This window comes from Dipodomys spectabilis, unplaced genomic scaffold (genome assembly GCF_019054845.1).
Source record: "Dipodomys spectabilis isolate Male_0828 unplaced genomic scaffold, ASM1905484v1 ptg000083l, whole genome shotgun sequence".
NCBI lineage: Eukaryota > Metazoa > Chordata > Mammalia > Rodentia > Heteromyidae > Dipodomys > Dipodomys spectabilis.
Genome location: NW_024870760.1, coordinates 3373045 through 3389932, shown reverse-complemented (window position 1 = coordinate 3389932; position 16888 = coordinate 3373045). Strand labels below are relative to the sequence as shown.

Sequence of the window (16888 nt, the reverse complement as noted above, 5' to 3'; positions counted from 1 at the left end):
ACCTCTGCTTCTGGCTTTTTAATGATTTAAATGATTTTCTGAGTCACCTAAAAAGACTCAAGAATACAATATTATTTATTTTTTGTCGGTCGTGGGGCTTGAACTCTGGGCTTGGGTGCTGTCCCAGTGCTCTTCAGCTCAAGGCGAGTGCTTTACTGCTTGAGCCACAGGGCCACTTCCAGTTTCCTAGTGGTTTATTGGAGATAAGAGTCTCAGGGAGTTTTCTGCCCAGGCTGGCTTTGAACTGAGATCCTCAGATCTCAGCCTCCTGAGTAGATAGGATTAAAAGCATGAGCCACCAGCACCCAGCTAAGTTTTTTTTTGGGGGGGGAGGGGGGGTCCAGTCCTGGAGCCTGAACTCTGGGCCTGGGCACTGTCCCTCAGCTCTTCAGCTCAAGGCTAGCGCTCTACCACTTGAACCACAGCACCACTTCCAGCTTTTTTCTTTTTGCTTATGTGGTCCTGAGGAATCGAACCCAGGGCCTCAGGCATGCAAGGCAAGCGCTCTACCACTGAGCCACCTTCCCAGCCCCAGCTAAGATGTTTTTAAAAATAAATTCCTATTACTATATTTTATACCAACTTGAATTTACTGTGTCATAAACCAGTAAAAATATTAATAACTTTAATACTTGAACATTGATTATACCTCCAATAACACTATTTTTATATTTTATGTTTCACCAAGTTACAAAAGTATATGTAACTTGAACCCACAGTCTCACTGTAAAGTGGGTAGAGTATTTTTAATGGCCATTTATCTTCATTTTTTGAAAAGGTAGGAGATTATAGGAATTTTTTAAATAGGCTGATTGCTTGTCTACTAAGTGACAGACTGAACTTAAATGCAGGTCTTTTAAATTCTGACATGATAAATCTTTTCAAGCAATGCTAATTCTTTTTTTTTGTATTTTTAAAAATTTTTTATTGTAAAAATACTGTACAGAGGGGTTACAATTACATGGGCAAGATAATGAGTACATTTCTTATCAAGCATTGTAGCCTCCTCCTTAGTTTCCTCTTCCCATCCTCTCCCCCCCGCCCCCCTACCCAATCCTCCCTGCTACACCCCCACCCCAAGCAATGCTAATTCTTGTAGATAAAGACTCTTGATTTATGCATTTTTCTGTAGTTGTGGTTATCATGTGAGTTGACCAACCACTGTTTTTTTTTTTTTTTTGTTAGCAGTTGTAAATAATGAGTATACACAAATATATCTGAACCTACTACAATAAAATAGGCAGAGTTTATGTCCTACTTTATTATTTTGATTATCAACTATGAATGTTATGAGTAGGGAAATATTTCATTATGAGAGGTGGGATTGCCTTTGATTACGTTTAGAATCAGATTGCCTGCGTTTAAATCCTGATTGCTTCCTGACTGAGTTGGGTTACTATATTTGACTACAGTACCTCAGTGTTCCCATCTATAAAATGAGAATAGTCAGATATTTACCTGATATGATTGCTTTAAGGATAGAGCCAATTAATATCTTGGCTGTGCCTAACATACTGGGACACATAGTAACTCACCTTCTCTATGTTTGTGTTTCTGTTGTAATAGTAATGAGTTGGGAAAAACCATGGGAGTTCCTGACAATAAAAACAAAAAAAGGGTCTGGGAAGTTGGCTCAGTGGTAGAGCACTTGCCTTGCATGCATGAGGCCCTGGGTTCAATTCCTCAGCACCACATAAGCAAAAAGAAAAAAGCCGGAAGTGGCTCTGTGGCTTAAGTGGTAGAGTGCTAGCCTTGAGTTGAAGAGCTGAGGGATAGCGTCCAGGCCCAGAGTTCAGGCCCATGACCAGACCCCCCTCCCCCCAAAAAAAAAAAAAAAAAAAATCACAGGAGTGACAGAGTCTTATCTACATATCTTTCTTGAAGTACTTTGGCTGCAGATAACCAATTTGCTTCTAAAGGAGTCAAGCTTGTATCTGTTAATAAATTGAGAGCCAACTCTGTCATTTCTAAGCATGCCTCAATCATTTAAGACCTGGAGTCTAATGGAGCAGAAAAGCTTTATACTATGAAGGAAGAGATTCTTTCACAGTGACACTGGGCCTTAAGCTGTAGGGTTTTTAGAGGCTTTTTAAGTATATGGTGATGTAGATTCTTGTTTGTCCTTCATATTTTTGTTTTTATTTGCCCTTTAATATTTTCTATAATTTTGTTGCCCAGCTTTTATGTTTATCAAGTTCCAGGAATACTATTATAATGCTGACTGTCCTCCATTTCATTGTCTCTATAGATTTACCCGAAAGAGGATGAGTGTCTATAGTTATTATGATGCTCAACTGGGATTTGATTCAAAGTAGTTTAAAAAGTTCATTCCAGCCAGAATGTTTTCTTTTTCCTCTCTTCTCAGCATTTTTCTGTCTTACACATACTAAAGTATCCCCTTGTGACCCCTTTCTTACTTAGATCTTTTCCTCGGGTAACTATCATAGATTCGCTTCTAACAACAATGAATCTTCTTACACCTTTCTTTGTGATTAAAGTTTACCATTTTACTTACTTGTTCAGTACTTGAATATGTGTGTATTTTTACTCCATAGCAAGGTTTTCAACATTCATGGGTAGAGTTCTTATCTTCTGCCTTTATACCAAGCTCTACACCTGAATGACTGTTTTAAAACCTAGATGTGATCTTCCTACCATGTGCTAAAATTCCTTCTCTGACTGAGTCAGATATAGAAGAAAGGCCACATCCATTGACTGCCTAGCCCAACCTTGCTCCTTGTCAGCCTTTTCCTTGTAGGCATCTCTTGTTCCTCCTTAGATGTCACAAATAGACGAGTTCCTAGGGAACCCTGCCTTTGCATATTGCTTTTCCCTTTGCTTAGAATGTAAACATGTACATAGCTATTCCTTCACTTCTATCTTGGTGAATTCTGTCTATCTTTCCAGATAGATTGTAGTCAGTAACTATCACTGATAATCTTATGATCATGGCAAAAATGAGTTACCTATGGCCTGAACTAAGGCAGTAAGGATGCAAGTACAGATTTCATATCTGATTAGGGGATAAGATTGACAGGTGTTTTTTACTTTTTGGGTATAGAACTGTTCAGTTAAAAAAAAAAAAAAGAAAGAAAAAAGGGGACTGGGAATGTGGCTTAGTGGTAGAGTGCTTGTCTAGTATGCATGAAGCCCTGAGTTCAATTCCTCAGTACCACATAAACAGAAAAAAACAGAAGTGGTGCTGTGGCTCAAAAGGTAGAGTGCTAGCCTTGAGCAAAAGTAGCTCAGGGACAGAGTCCCAGCCCTGAGTTCAATCCTCAGGATTAGCCATCAAAAAAAAAAAGGGTTGGGAAGGTGGCTCAGTGGTAGAGCGCTTACCCTTCATGCATGAGGCCCTGGGTTCAATTCCTCAGCACCACATAAGCAAAAAGAAAAAAGCTGGAAGTGGCGCTAAGGCACAAGTGGTAAAGCGCTAGCCTTGAGCTGAAAAGCTGAGGGACAGCGCCCAGGCCCAGAGTTCAGGCCCCACGACTGAACCCCCTACCCCACCCCAAAAAAAGCACTTAAAAATGGATTGAATTTTATAATTTTTATTATTTATTTGTTTGTTTGTTTGTTTGTTTATTGGTTGTGGGTCTTGACTATGAGCCACAGTGACACTTCTGGTTTTCTGAGTGGTTTATTGGAGATAAGAATCTCACGGACTTTTCCTGCCCAGGCTGGCTTTGAACCATGGTCCTCAGATCTCAGCCTCCTCAGTAGCTAGGATTACAGGCATGAGCCACTGGCGCCTGGCTGAATTTTACAAATGATCAGAGCTTTTTATAGATCACACAAAGGTAATTAGTATACTTTAGAAATAGTATCAACACAAAGGCACAATGCCTATGTATATCTGACGATATAAAGCAATATATATTGAAATGAACTTGTTGTCATTTCCTAATGGCAACAAGAGTTTTTTTTCTTTCTTGTTTTTATTTTCTTACGTTTTTTTTCCTGTTTGTTTGTTTGATTTTGGGAGGGAAGGAAAGGGCACAGAAATGGAGGGACAAAGAGTGAACAAAAGTAGACATAGTACTAGACAGTGGGTTGAAAATGAATTATATAACTTGTGGGTAGGTATGGAGACAACAAGGGAAGGGCTAACATTGTCCAAAAAGAAATGTGCTCTTTACCTGATGTAGCTATAACCCCACTGTGCATTTTTTCCTCCCCGTTTCGGTCATGGGACTTGAACGTGGGGCCCATTCAATTCACTGTCTTGGAACTCCTTTTTCTCAAGGCTGATGCTCTACCACTTTGAGCCACAGCTCCACTTTGAGTTTGGGTTGGTTAATTGGAGATAAGAGTCTCATAGACTTTTCTGCCCGGGCTGGCTTTGAACTGAAATCCTCAGATCTCAGCCTCATCAGTAGCTATGATTATAGGTGCCTAGCTATCATCTTTATAATAAAAATTTACAAAAAAATAAAAAGCAGCTTAAAAACGAAAAGAAATAGCCAGTCTCTATTGTGAAACATTTATTTTATGTTAGGCACATGTCAGGCACTATATAGTCATTGTTTCATTTATTCCTCACAGCAGCAGTATTATTTACAGATTAACTCTTCACAGATTACAAACTAAAGATTAGTGAATCTTTTGGAAACTGAGTCTTGTAAATGAAAATAATTGGGCCTGTAGCTATAGTGCTGTACAGACTTTAATAGCAACAAGAAAATGTCTTATTTTATGTATGTATAATAAATATTGAGTTGCCATAGACAAGACATACATGTAGTTGCTATAGACATAATAGTCCTAGCTCTTATCCCAACTTTTTTCCCTCCTTACTAGGAAGTTTAACATCTATATGCAGAGACTTTACATTTAGAATTCTGTCATATAAATCAAATTTTGCATTAGAAACCACTATAATATTTTTTTTCTTTTTGTCAGTTGTGGAGCTTGAACTCTGGGCCTGGGCGCTGTCCCTGAGCTCTTCAGCTCAAGGTGAGCGCTCTACCACTTGAGCCACAGCGCCACTTCTGGTTTTCTGGTGGTTATTGGAGATGGGAGTCTCACGGTCTTTTCTGTCCGGGCTGGCTTCGAACTGTGATCCTCAGATCTCAGCCTCCCAAGTAGCTAGGATTACAGGCGTGAGCCATTGGCGTCCAGCGAAACCACTATAATTTTGTATCTATCAAGCCACTGACATTTGTGTGGAATGTGGTATTTGAAATGTGGTTTTACAAAGAAAACTTGGTAGGCAAGTGTATGTGCAAGAACTGCAAAATCAGCTTTTTCATTTTAATTGTAGGTCTAACTTGAGTAAAGTAAATGGAGGGAGCTAAATAGAGCCTCAGGAAAGGAATGAAAGAGACAGCTGGAGATCAGAGAAGAAAGGATGGTATGCCTTTGTGGCCTGGGAGAGGAAAAGGTTGTTTCCATAGTTTTGACATGAACAGGTTTTTCTTTTTTTTGGGTGGGTGGGGGGGGTCCGGTCGTGGGGCCTGAAGTCTGGACATGGGTTCTGTCCGTGCACTCTTCAGCTCAAGGCTAGCGCTCTACCACTTGAGCCACAGCACCACTTCCGGCTTTTTTCTTTTTGCTTATGTGGTGCTGAGGAATCAAACCCAGGGCCTCATGCATGCAAGGCAAGCGCTCTACCACTGAGCCACCTTCCCAGCCCATGAGCAGGTTTTCAAAAGTTGTAATATCTTACTTGAAATAAAGGTGGATCTTGTTTTAGCTCTCTAACCTTTTTCCTTATCCCCCCAACATGAAAAAGAAGAAAAGGGTGCAGGTCATGCAAATGAACATTTCTGTGCCAGAGTAGTAAATCTGGGGGTTTGATCCGTCATATGGTCCTTTGTAAGTTGGAATTAGGTGATTTTGTGATCTGGCTTTTTTTTTTTTTAACCTGTTGTAATAAGAGTAAATTAATCAAAATTAACCTCTTGTGAAAGTCCTTAATTCTGTTGTCTAGGGCAGCACTAATTTTCAGAAATTTTATTAGTGGGGAAGACTTTATTATATAAGTGATGATAAGCATTTCTGGGAACTGACTTTGAATATCCAGATAGCAGGACCTAACTGTAAAAAGAGAAAAAGAGAAACATTCAGGTACTAGAGGCTCATGCCTCTAACGCTCGCTATTCAAAAGGTGACATACAAGGTTCACAATTCTAAGCTAGCTATGGCAGGAAAGTCGTGAGACTCATATCTCCATTTAACCACCAAAAAGCCAGAATTGGAGCTGTGGCTCCAGTGACAGAGTGCCAACCTGGAACAAAAAGAGCTCAAGGACAATGTCCAGGACTAGCACAAAAAATAAAATTTGCATATATATATTTACATAAATTAACGAAAAGCAAGCAGTTGCTCAGGATTGTGAGATAACCATACATTTGGAGACAGGAGGTAATAATTGACAAGATTGGAATTCTGAGCCACAGCCACATGCTTGCACATGGTTTAGGCTCATAAGGACTAAGGCCAGCCCTGCTGTGCCTAGTTAGCACTGTGTGTGTCTCATGACTATAGCAGGCAGAATGGAATTAAAAACTAACCCACTAGAATCTTACACCTCATTTAAACATAGCCAAGTTAAGTATATCCTGAGCAAATCAAGGGTCAATCTGTTGGCACATTCCAGTTACCAGTATTGCTATGTTGATTGTAAACTTTCTGAAAGGAAAATGCCAATCATAGCAATTTATAACTGCTTTAGCTAAAGCAGGAGGATTGTTCAGGACCGGGCTTGGCTACATAGTGAGATCCCCTTCTCACTTTTTTTAGAAAAAGGAGAGGGGAAGCATCTATGGTTTAACCTTAATTTGGAATGTTTTGAACTTTTTTTTTAAACCACTAAGGTTAATTGCTTTGGTCTTGTAGTTGTATGACTTTAAACACTGCATTCAGTTATGTAACCAGACACATAGTAAAAATGCAGAATTATTCTGTCACCTCCAAATTTTTCTTGTGCTGCCTTCATATAATCAGACCTGTCCCTTATCCCCAGAGTGAAGCAGTCACTAATCTTGTCTTCATTTTGTTATTTTCTAGAATGTCATAAATGTAAAATGTGATGTACAGCCTTTACAGCTTGGCTTCTTTTCACTTGGCGTAATTAGTCCTGAATTTAAAAGGAGTGAGGCATGGCTAGTAGTAGTGGGTTTTCCTAAGGAGTGAAGCCTTATATTGAAACTCTAGTACCCCCTCTTCCCCCCCCCCCAAAACCTATTTGAAAAAGAACGAAAACAAGAACTGTAGGCACTGCTGAAATGGTTTAAGTGGTAGCTAGAGCTCTGCCTAGCAAATGGAGACTAAGTTCAAACCCCTATTACAATAATACTTTAAAGGGAAATGTTTTGGGCCAGGTGGCTCATGCCTGTAATACTAGCTACTCAGGAAGTTGAGATCTGAAGATCGTAGTTTGAAATCAGCTCAGGCATGAAAGTTCACGAGACTATTATCTCCAATAAAATACCAAAAAGCTAGAAGTGGAACTGTGGTTCAAGAGGTAGAAGGCTAACCTTGAGCAAAAAAAGTTGAGGGACAACACCAGTCCCTGAGTTTAAGCCTCAGGACTAGTGGGAGGGTGGAGGAGTCGGGTGCTTTAGGATCTTGACAGGGGTGGCTCCCAGAAGCCCTGGTTTCAATCCTAAGCTGAAAGGAAGGAAGGAAATTTTGCTGAACTTTGATTTTGGCTTTCTACTGTTTGAGATCTCCCTTGAATCTAGTGTATTTCAGTTAGTACATATTGTATACACTTGCACACCACCCACAATATTTACTTATGAGTTTAAGCTGAGTCTGCTTCCACATAGAAGGGAAAACATGGGCCCTTTGTCTCTCTGGGCCTGACTAACTTCACTTAACACATTATTTTCCAAGTCTTTTCATTTCTTTGCAGATGCTACAATAGCATTCTTTCTAAGGGATGAGTAAAATACCATTATGTATATATACATTTCCTTACCAAGAGCACTCAAAAGGGGTGGGGTGGGGTCAAGGGGAAAAGGTAGATGAATGAGGAAGAGAAGAGTGGGGGGAAATGCAGTCAAGAATCCTGTTTATAAGGAAGGGGTGGGGTAGGAGAGGGTTGGGTGAGAATGTTAAGAGTTGACAGTGATCAAGATATATTGTATTCATATTCATAAACTGCTTTGTTAAATGGCAGCTCCCTTGTACAACGGTTTTAAAGATAATAATAAAAATTTAATTAAAAATAATTCCAAATGGAGGCATGGCAATGAAAAGGCAATAAATAATGCAAGAGAGAATAAATTTGAGTAAAGTTAACAATAAAGTAAAATTAAGGAAATGTTTTGAAGTCTAGAATCACAATCAGTTTAATTAGTGAGGAAATCTAATGTCTTCAATAGGCTGAGAACCTGTGGTTCACAATATATTAAAACTAGATATTAAAAGTAAGTCATGCCAAACAGGTCTATAATCCAACACTCAGGAAGCTGAGGCAGGAGTGGATGTGCTGGAGATGTTGCTTAGCAATAGGGCACTTACCAGATACACATTAGGCTTTGGGTTTGACCCCTAGTACCAAGTAACGTTAAATAAATCAATAAATAAGACAAGCATTTGGCCCTTTCTCCAAATAAATAAATAAGATCACTACACCACTAAAAGATAAGTTTTATTGTCTTGGGTTTTTTGTTATTTGTTTTTTGTTGGTTGTGGGGCTTGAACTCTGGGCTTGGGCAATATCCCTGCACTCTTCAGCTCAAGGCGAGCACTCTACCGCTTGAGCCACAGCATCACTTCTGGTTTTCTGGTGGTTAATTGGAGATAAGAGTCTCACAGAGGGGCTGGGAAGGTGGCTCAGTGGTAGAGTGCTTGCCTTGCATGCATGAGGCCCTGGGTTCGATTCCTCAGCACCACATAAGCAGAAAAAGCCAGAAGTGGCACTGTGGCTCAAGTGGTTGGATGCTAGCCTTGAGCTGAAGAAGAGCTCAGGGACAGTGCCCAGGCCCAGAGTTCAGGCTCCACAACCACCTCCCCCCCAAACAAAAGAGTCTCATGGACTTTGCTGCCCCTGCTGGCTTTGAACCGTGATCCTCAGATCTCAGCCTCCTTAGTAGCTAGGATTGCAAGCATGAGCCACTGGGGTGCCTAGCTGGTTAGTTTTCTGCACTCAGTTATTAACCTTATATGTCTGAGTCTCCAACTTCAAGGGTTTTTTTGTTTTTTGTTTTCCTTAGTGCTAAGGATGAAACCCCAGACTTTGTATATTCTAGTTAAGTACTCCACCATTGAGTTGTATCACCCTGCCCAACAGTCTTAATTTCTACTAAAAAATAAAAGGTTTTAAACTTTATTTTGCCATTCCTGGGGCTTGAAACCTGGGCCTTGGCTCTGTTCCTGAGCTGCTTTTGCTCAAGGCTAGTGCTCTAGGAGCCATAACACTTTAGAGATAAGTCTCATCAACTTTCCTGCCAGGGCAGGCCTAGAACTTTGATCCTCCTGTTTCATTCTCCTGAATAGCTAGGATTATAGGCATGAGCCACTGGCACACAGCTGTTTTTTTTTTCTTTTTGTTTGTTTCTAATGAAAGCACAAACTTCTAATTTTGAAATTTTTAAATTTTGAAAATGAGCAATATGTTACAGTGATAATCTTTAGCTGTTAACCTTTGAACCTATGAAGGTTTTCAAAATACTGCTTGTAAGCAGCTTCCTGTATAAGTGTCTTTAATGAAACGGGAAAATGGTTCAAAGATAAATTAGCAGGTCACTGCTTTGTTTATAGAGATGAAGAGAATTAGCAGAAGTGTTCCTTGGGGCAAAAGGTAATTGGCAGAAAGCTAAAGAACGTTTTTACAATGAGTTACTCAGAAATAAAGATCATCGGGAATATCCAGGAAGTGATAGTGGATGCCAGGCAGGGTTAAGAGACAGGAAACATTTAGCATGTTGGTAAGCCATTTCAGCAAGCACAGGCGCATAAACAGCTTCAGCATTGGAAATTATCACCATAGAGAAAAGGAAAAGGAGCAATTAGGAGGAATTCCAATTGAAAATGTAAAGATTATTCCTTTAAATTAATTCTTGAGTTTTCCTGCTTATGCTTATTATAAAATATAGCTTGTAGGGGTTGGGAAGGTGGCTCAATGGTAGAGGGCTTGCCTAACATGCATGAGGCCCTGGATTCGATTCCTTAGCACCACATAAACAGAAAAGGCTGGAAGTGGCGCTGTGGTTCAAGTGGTAGAATGCTAGCCTTGAGCTGAAGAGCTAAGGGACAGCAAGCACCTAGGCCCAGAGTTCAAACCCCCTGACCAACCAAAAAAAAAAAAAAATAAAGCTTGTATTTTTAAAAAATTAATGTTAGAAACTTTGAGGAGAAAAGCAAGCTACATATTGTGAAAGACAATTGAGTGTATGGTAGTTAGTAGTAAAGAACCCAAGTGCTCCATTATTAGTTTGCTCGGTCAAATGTTGGCTCTGCTATCTTCTAGCCCTGTGAACTTGGGTAATTTACTTTTTGCTTCACATTTTTCATCAATCAAACGGTGGGGTTTTTTTTAATAGAATTGTATGAATAAAATGGGTTTTAATAGAATTGTATGAATTGAGTTTTTAAATAATGAGTTTAGAACAAGTCTTCAAAAATAATATTAGAGCCAGGCACCTGTGACTCACACCTTAACCCTAGCTACTCAGGAGGCTGAGATCTGAGGATCATGGTTCAAAGCCAGACCGAGCAGGAAAGTCCATGAGACTCTTATCTCCAATAAACCACTAGAAAACCAGAAATGGTTCTGTGGCTCAAGTGGTAAAGCACTCACTTTGAGCTGAAGAGCGCAGGGACAGCGCCCAAGCCCAGAGTTCAAGCCCCATGACTGACAAAATAATGCTGCTGCTGCCGCTGATGATGATGGTGATGATGGTGGTGATGGTAATGATGATGGTGTTAACTATTATTAATATATTCCAAATTCCCATAGGAAAATCTTCCCTAACTTATGTACATGATTATCAAAAACAAGAGGAAGGGCTGGGCGCCGATGGCTTACACCTGTAATCCTAGCTACTCAGGAGGCTGAGATGTGAGGATCATGGTTCGAAGCTAGCCTGGGCAGAAAAGTCTGTGAGACTCTTATCTCCAATAAACCACTAGAAAACCATAAGTGGTGCTGTGGCTCAAGCAATAGAGCACTCACCTTGAGCTGAAGAGCGCAGGGATAGCACCCAGGCCCAGAGTTCAAGCCCCATGACCAACAAAAAGAAAAACAAGAGGGCTGGGAAGGTGGCTCAGTGGTAGAGTGCTTGCCTCATATGCATGAGGCCCTGGGTTCTATTCCTTAGCACCACATAAGCAGAAAAAGCCAGAAGTGGTCCTGTGGCTTAAGTGGTAGAGCGTTAATCTTGAGCTGAAGAGCTCAGGGACAGCGTCCAGGCCCAGAGTTCAAGACCCACAACCAACTTAAAAAAAAAGGAACAAGTGGAAGTAGTACAAACAGCCCATGGGATTAAATATATCATACAAAACACATAATTTTTTTAAAAAGAAAAATGGTAGAATTAACATCTCTTCCCTTGGTTTTCACTTTTTAGAGTGGTGAATCCAGAACAATATCTCACTTTCATTATACTACCTGGCCAGATTTTGGAGTACCTGAATCACCAGCTTCATTTCTTAATTTCTTGATTAAAGTGAGAGAATCTGGCTCCTTGAACCCTGACCACGGGCCTGCAGTGATCCACTGCAGTGCAGGCATAGGGCGCTCTGGCACCTTCTCTCTAGTAGACACATGTCTTGTTCTGGTAAGTGCATCTTGTGATCTCATTTCAGTGTTACTGATTTTTATTGCCTTTGTTATTATTTGTGTGTGTGTGTGTGTGTGTGTGTGTGTGTGTGTGTGTGTGTGTGTGTGTGTGTGTGTGTGTGTGTGTGTGTGTGTGTGTGTGTGTGTGTGACTTGTTTGTACTGCCAAGAGTAAACTCTTGTCTCCTACTTTCATATTTTGGAACTAGCTTTTTGTTGGTGTTGGTCCTGTGAACTAAGGGCCTGAGCTGGTTTTGGTTTTGGTTTTCGTATTCATTGGTTGTGGGGCTTGAACTCTGGGCCTGGGCCCTGTCCCTCAGCTCTTCAGCTCAAGGCTTAGTGCTCTACCTCTTGAGCCACAGTACCACTTCTGGTTTTCTGGTGGCTAATTGGAGATAAGAGTCTCACGGTCTTTCCTGCCCCCTGGTCTTTCCTGCTCCCTGCCCAGGTTGGCTTGGAACTGAGATCCTGAGATCTCAGCCTCCTGAGTTGCTAGGATTATAGGTGTGAGCCACCAGCACCCAGCTTCTGAGCCACTTTTTGCTCAAGGCTACTGCTTGAGTTTTTGGGTGGTCTCATAAGCTCTCTTGCCCAGTCTGGCTTCAAACTGTGATCCTCAAATCTCAGTCCCCTGAGTAGCTAGGATTACAGACATGAACCACCAGCCCCTGGCCTTGGACCTAGCTTTTTAAGTTAAGATGCTGCTTTTCTTTAGAAAAACATAAAACTCTCATTCTCACTCTCATGTGTCTAAAATTATTGAAAAGATACTTGAGAAGTTTATCATAAAAAAAAAAAAAAAGGTGGTCATGGTATTGGCTCATGCCTGTAATCTCACCACTTGGAAGGCTGAGTCAGGAAGATTTCCATTTCAAGGCCAGTATGGACCAAATAGAGACTCAAGACAAGAGGGAAAAAACCCACATATTTGTATTACAGATATAATAGCTTCCCCCTCATTCAAATATAAATTTATATATAATGCCAATTCCTTTCTCTTCATAAAAGCACTTCATCCCTTTTGCTTTATTTATTAAGGAAGGATAATTGTACTTACTTTGCAAGATTGTCATGGAATTCAGTGAGTTAATAATATTTTCTGAGTACTCCATGATTGCCAGTATTTTGTTGTTATTCCCAGATTCCTATATATAGCCAAAAGCTATATTCTTTCTCCACTGACTGTTCACAGTCATAGCTTGGATTAGCCCTTTTTGTATCTTTCTAGGAAATTGATTTTTTTGCTATTTTTTTTGGGGGGGTGATGGGGGTGGCGGTCAGTCGTGAAGCCTGAACTCTGGGCCTGGGCATTGTCCCTGGGCACTTGTCCTGTATTGTCTTACTTATATTGGTTTGTCTCTTAGCTATCTCTGTAAATGTAGTTAATGTGTCTTTGCACCCATCTCTCTCTCTTTTTTTTTTTTTTTTTTTTTTGTCATGTGGGGCTTGAACTCTGGGCCTGAGTGTTGTCCTCAAGCTCTTCAACTCAAGGTCAGAGCTCTACCACTTGAGCCACAGCACCACTTCGGTTTTCTGGTGGTTAATTGGAGATGAGAGCCTCACAGAGTTTCCTGCCCAGGCTGGCTTTGAACCACGATCCTCAGATCTCAGCCTCCTGAGTAGCTAGGATTACAGGTGTGAGCCACCAGCGCCTGGCAGCATTCTTAAACTTTGTAAAATGTCTACTAGCATAAAGTAGATTCTCAAAAATTAACCTGAGGTTGTTGTTTCTGGGGTCTTGGTGAATACAATGATACCTTTACAATATTTCTGATACTGCATCTAAAAATGAAAGCTAAATTTAGAAACAATTGAATATTGATACATCTGTTTTTCTTCTACCACTCTGACTATATATGTTATAGATTGCTAAAATTATTAAATTATTAAATATAGATTGCTACATTGAAGTGTACTTTATCATATTTTAAAACTGGTTTCTTTTTTGTTAGTGGTAAATATTAAAACTAGATGAAATGAAGTAAGGATGTGACTCACTGGTCAAACAGTTTAAATCTTTATAGTTCAAGATTGTTTCTAAAACCATATCAATAGTCCAGAGCTAGTGCAGTAGCTCAGCAGTACTGCCATGAACTAAGGCTTTTTCTGACCTTTTCTAACATCTTTAGATTGCTACTGTACATCTAGACATCACCTCTATAGTGCAGACATGAAGAGGGCAGAAGGGCACTTAGCAAAAATATGTTTTAAAAAATTGGTATTCTCTTTCCAAGACCTTTTTAAAAAAAACTAATCACAGTAGATTTACCCATACACTAGCCAGAACTGGTCATAAGTCGTTCCTTTGACCAATTATTAGCCAAAGTAAATGGCATTATTATGGCTTGTAATTAGTTATGAGTCATTTAAGAATAAAAATTCTTTACTATGGAAGTGGCGCTGTGGCTCAGGTGGTAGAGCGCTAACCTTGAGCTGAAGAACTGAGGGACAGCGCCCAGGCCCAGAGTTCAAGCCCCACGACCGACCCCAAAAAAAAATCCTTTACTACATGAAAAATTGAGGTATGACAAAAAAAGAGTAGATAGGGGAATGCATTAAATTATTCTTGAAGAGTCAATGCTTTTCTAGAGTCTAGCATTGATCTTGTATTGCTTTTGTTTGCTGTACTCTAATAATAAAAAAGACTTGATATATTTTACTTACAGATGGAAAAAGGAGATGATATTAACATTAAACAAGTGTTACTGAATATGAGAAAATACCGAATGGGACTTATTCAGACACCAGATCAACTCAGATTCTCTTATATGGCCATTATAGAAGGAGCAAAGTGTATAAAGGGAGATTCAAATATACAGGTAAACTTTTATTTGGGACAATACTTGTTTGATAATTTGTGTGTGATGTCTCATATCTGTAATCCTAGTTACTTGGGAGTTAGGAACAGAAGGAACAGGAATTTGAGCTCAGTTCTGACAAGAAGGAACAAGACACTCTTCTCGAACAAAAGGACTACCTGCATGGCTCAAGTGGTAAAGCACTTGCTGAGCAGGCACAAGTCCCCGGTTCAATCCCTAGTACTACAATATAAGAAAAACTTACTAAATATAATTCACATCAATAAACTATACCTAAGCCCTTATCTTGTCCTTTCCAAAAACTATATTTAAGTTAATGTGGTAAAGTTAAAGCTGCTTTCTTAAAATTATGAATTTTTTTTTGGTCAGTCATGGGGCCTGAACTATGGGCCTGGGAGCTGTCCCTGAGCTCTTTAGCTCAAGGCTAGCACTCCACCACTTGAGCCACAGCACCACTTCCAGCTTTTTCTGTTTATGTAGTGCTGAGGGCCTCATGCTTGCAAGGCAAGTACTCTACCACTGTGCTACCTTTCCAGGTCCCTGTTTGTATTTTGACATAGGGTCTCACTAAGTAGTCCAAGCTAGGCTCAAATTTTTAATCCTCTGTCTCAGCTTCCTGTGTGCTTAGATTACAATCATGTACCATCACAGCTCAGTATAACCATTTAATAAATACTTTTTGAAGTTATCCTGTGACTGAAATTAGTGAGCTTTTAGAGACTCAGGTCATAATGTGGAGTTTATAGTAAGTATAGTCAACCCAGACTGTCTGCCACAGCTCTACTTTGGGCTTTGTGGTGGTTAATTGAAGAGAAGCATCTCACAGACTTTCCTTCCCCAGTCTGGCTTTGCTTTAGTCTTCAGATCTGATCACAGGTAGATCACAGGTGTGAGCTACCAATGCCTGGCTAGAGGTTTGGTTTTTGGTTTTTGTTCTTTTGTTTCTAAATATAGAAGGGTTGGTTTTAGCGTCTTATACAAAAGTAACTCCAAGGAGTAAATGCTCTGTAAGTTGTAGCATTTATATCTCTATTTAAAACCATTACATTCTTCAGGCAGTAAGAGTATCTTCCCATGCTTTTCTCTTTTCCACAGTATTAGGGCTTGAATTCAGGGCCTAACACTTGATAGGCAGTTGCTCCATCCTTTTTTTTGCACTTTTTTGCACTTTCTGCCCAAGCATGTGCCTGGTTTGTGCGCAACCTATTTTAGGCATCATTCTGTAGTTGGGAAAGCAGGCATGTGCCACTGCACCCAACTATTGGTTGAGAAAGGGCACATAAAGATTTTTTTCTGATGAGGCTGGCCTCAAACAATAATCCTCTCAATCTCAGCCTCTCAAGTAGGTAAGGTTACAGGTATGAGCCATTGACTTATTTTAATTAGGGACAAGCCATTTGGGCCAGTGTGAAAGTCAGTGATGATAAAACCCCGCCGTCTTCTCTTGCTGTCCCTGCTTGCCTTGTGTCTCATGGCAGATAGTAGCTGATAATTGTGCCCCAGCCTATGTAAAGCTTAAGAGACTGGCTCCAGAACCTGCCGTTCTTTTTCTATAAAACTGTCACTGTTTTTATCTTTAGGGACCCAGATAAACTTTGTGCTTCTTCCTCCAACTTGACATTGGTGTCAACATGGTACCAGGCTCAGAACACACCAACTCATTGGCCACCATAGTGGTCTAAGTAGGTGATGGCCTCCTCTTTTATTGAAGGAAACTAAAAATTTTTCTTCCTCTGTTTGAGCCCTAAATTTTGTTATCATCAGTTCTCAATCTCAGGTGTGCTGGAGGGCATTTCTAAGCCCTGGGCTAACTGTGAGGAACTGCTAGTTTGCCCGGTAGAAACAATGAGATTAAAGTCCTTAGACATCATAGGGATCTGCTTGGAGATATGTTGAATTTTGCTGAGACTGTAAAGAGACAAGGAGCCGGAAGATATTGCATGCCTGGGTGTGGTTATATACACTCACAATCCCAGCACTTGGGAGGCTGAGATAATAGGATCTTGAGTTTGAGACCAGGTTGGGCTACATAGTAAGATACCGTCTCAACAAAAAAGTTAAGCAAAACCTTAACAACTGACTAAAATTTTATGACTTAATGCTTTAACGAAAATCTAATGTAGTTCGTTTCAATTAGGCTAAAGTCCATTCGATTTTCAGCTATACAATAAGGTATGTAAGTTATAAACGTTTTATTTTAAAACTTGAACTTAAAATAAGCCTAGTTATAAGAGCTATGGTATGATTAAAAGCCTTTTTCTTTTTTATTAATTTATATACTGAAGAGTATTTTAAGTGAGTAGTACTTGATTTGAACTAAGCAGACCACTTGTACC

At 40.0% G+C, this 16888-nt stretch overlaps 1 protein-coding gene across 2 annotated transcripts in view; it reads left to right on the top strand.

The window, feature by feature from the left end:
* Ptpn2 (protein tyrosine phosphatase non-receptor type 2) overlaps positions 1 to 16888 on the top strand; it is a 94692-nt gene that overhangs the window by 63164 nt on the left and 14640 nt on the right. For both annotated transcript variants that reach the window (XM_042683686.1, XM_042683685.1), the window contains exons 6-7: positions 11523 to 11732; positions 14400 to 14552. In XM_042683686.1, the coding sequence (XP_042539620.1) occupies positions 11523 to 11732; positions 14400 to 14552 (363 nt within the window). The remainder of the gene's footprint in view (positions 1 to 11522; positions 11733 to 14399; positions 14553 to 16888) is intronic.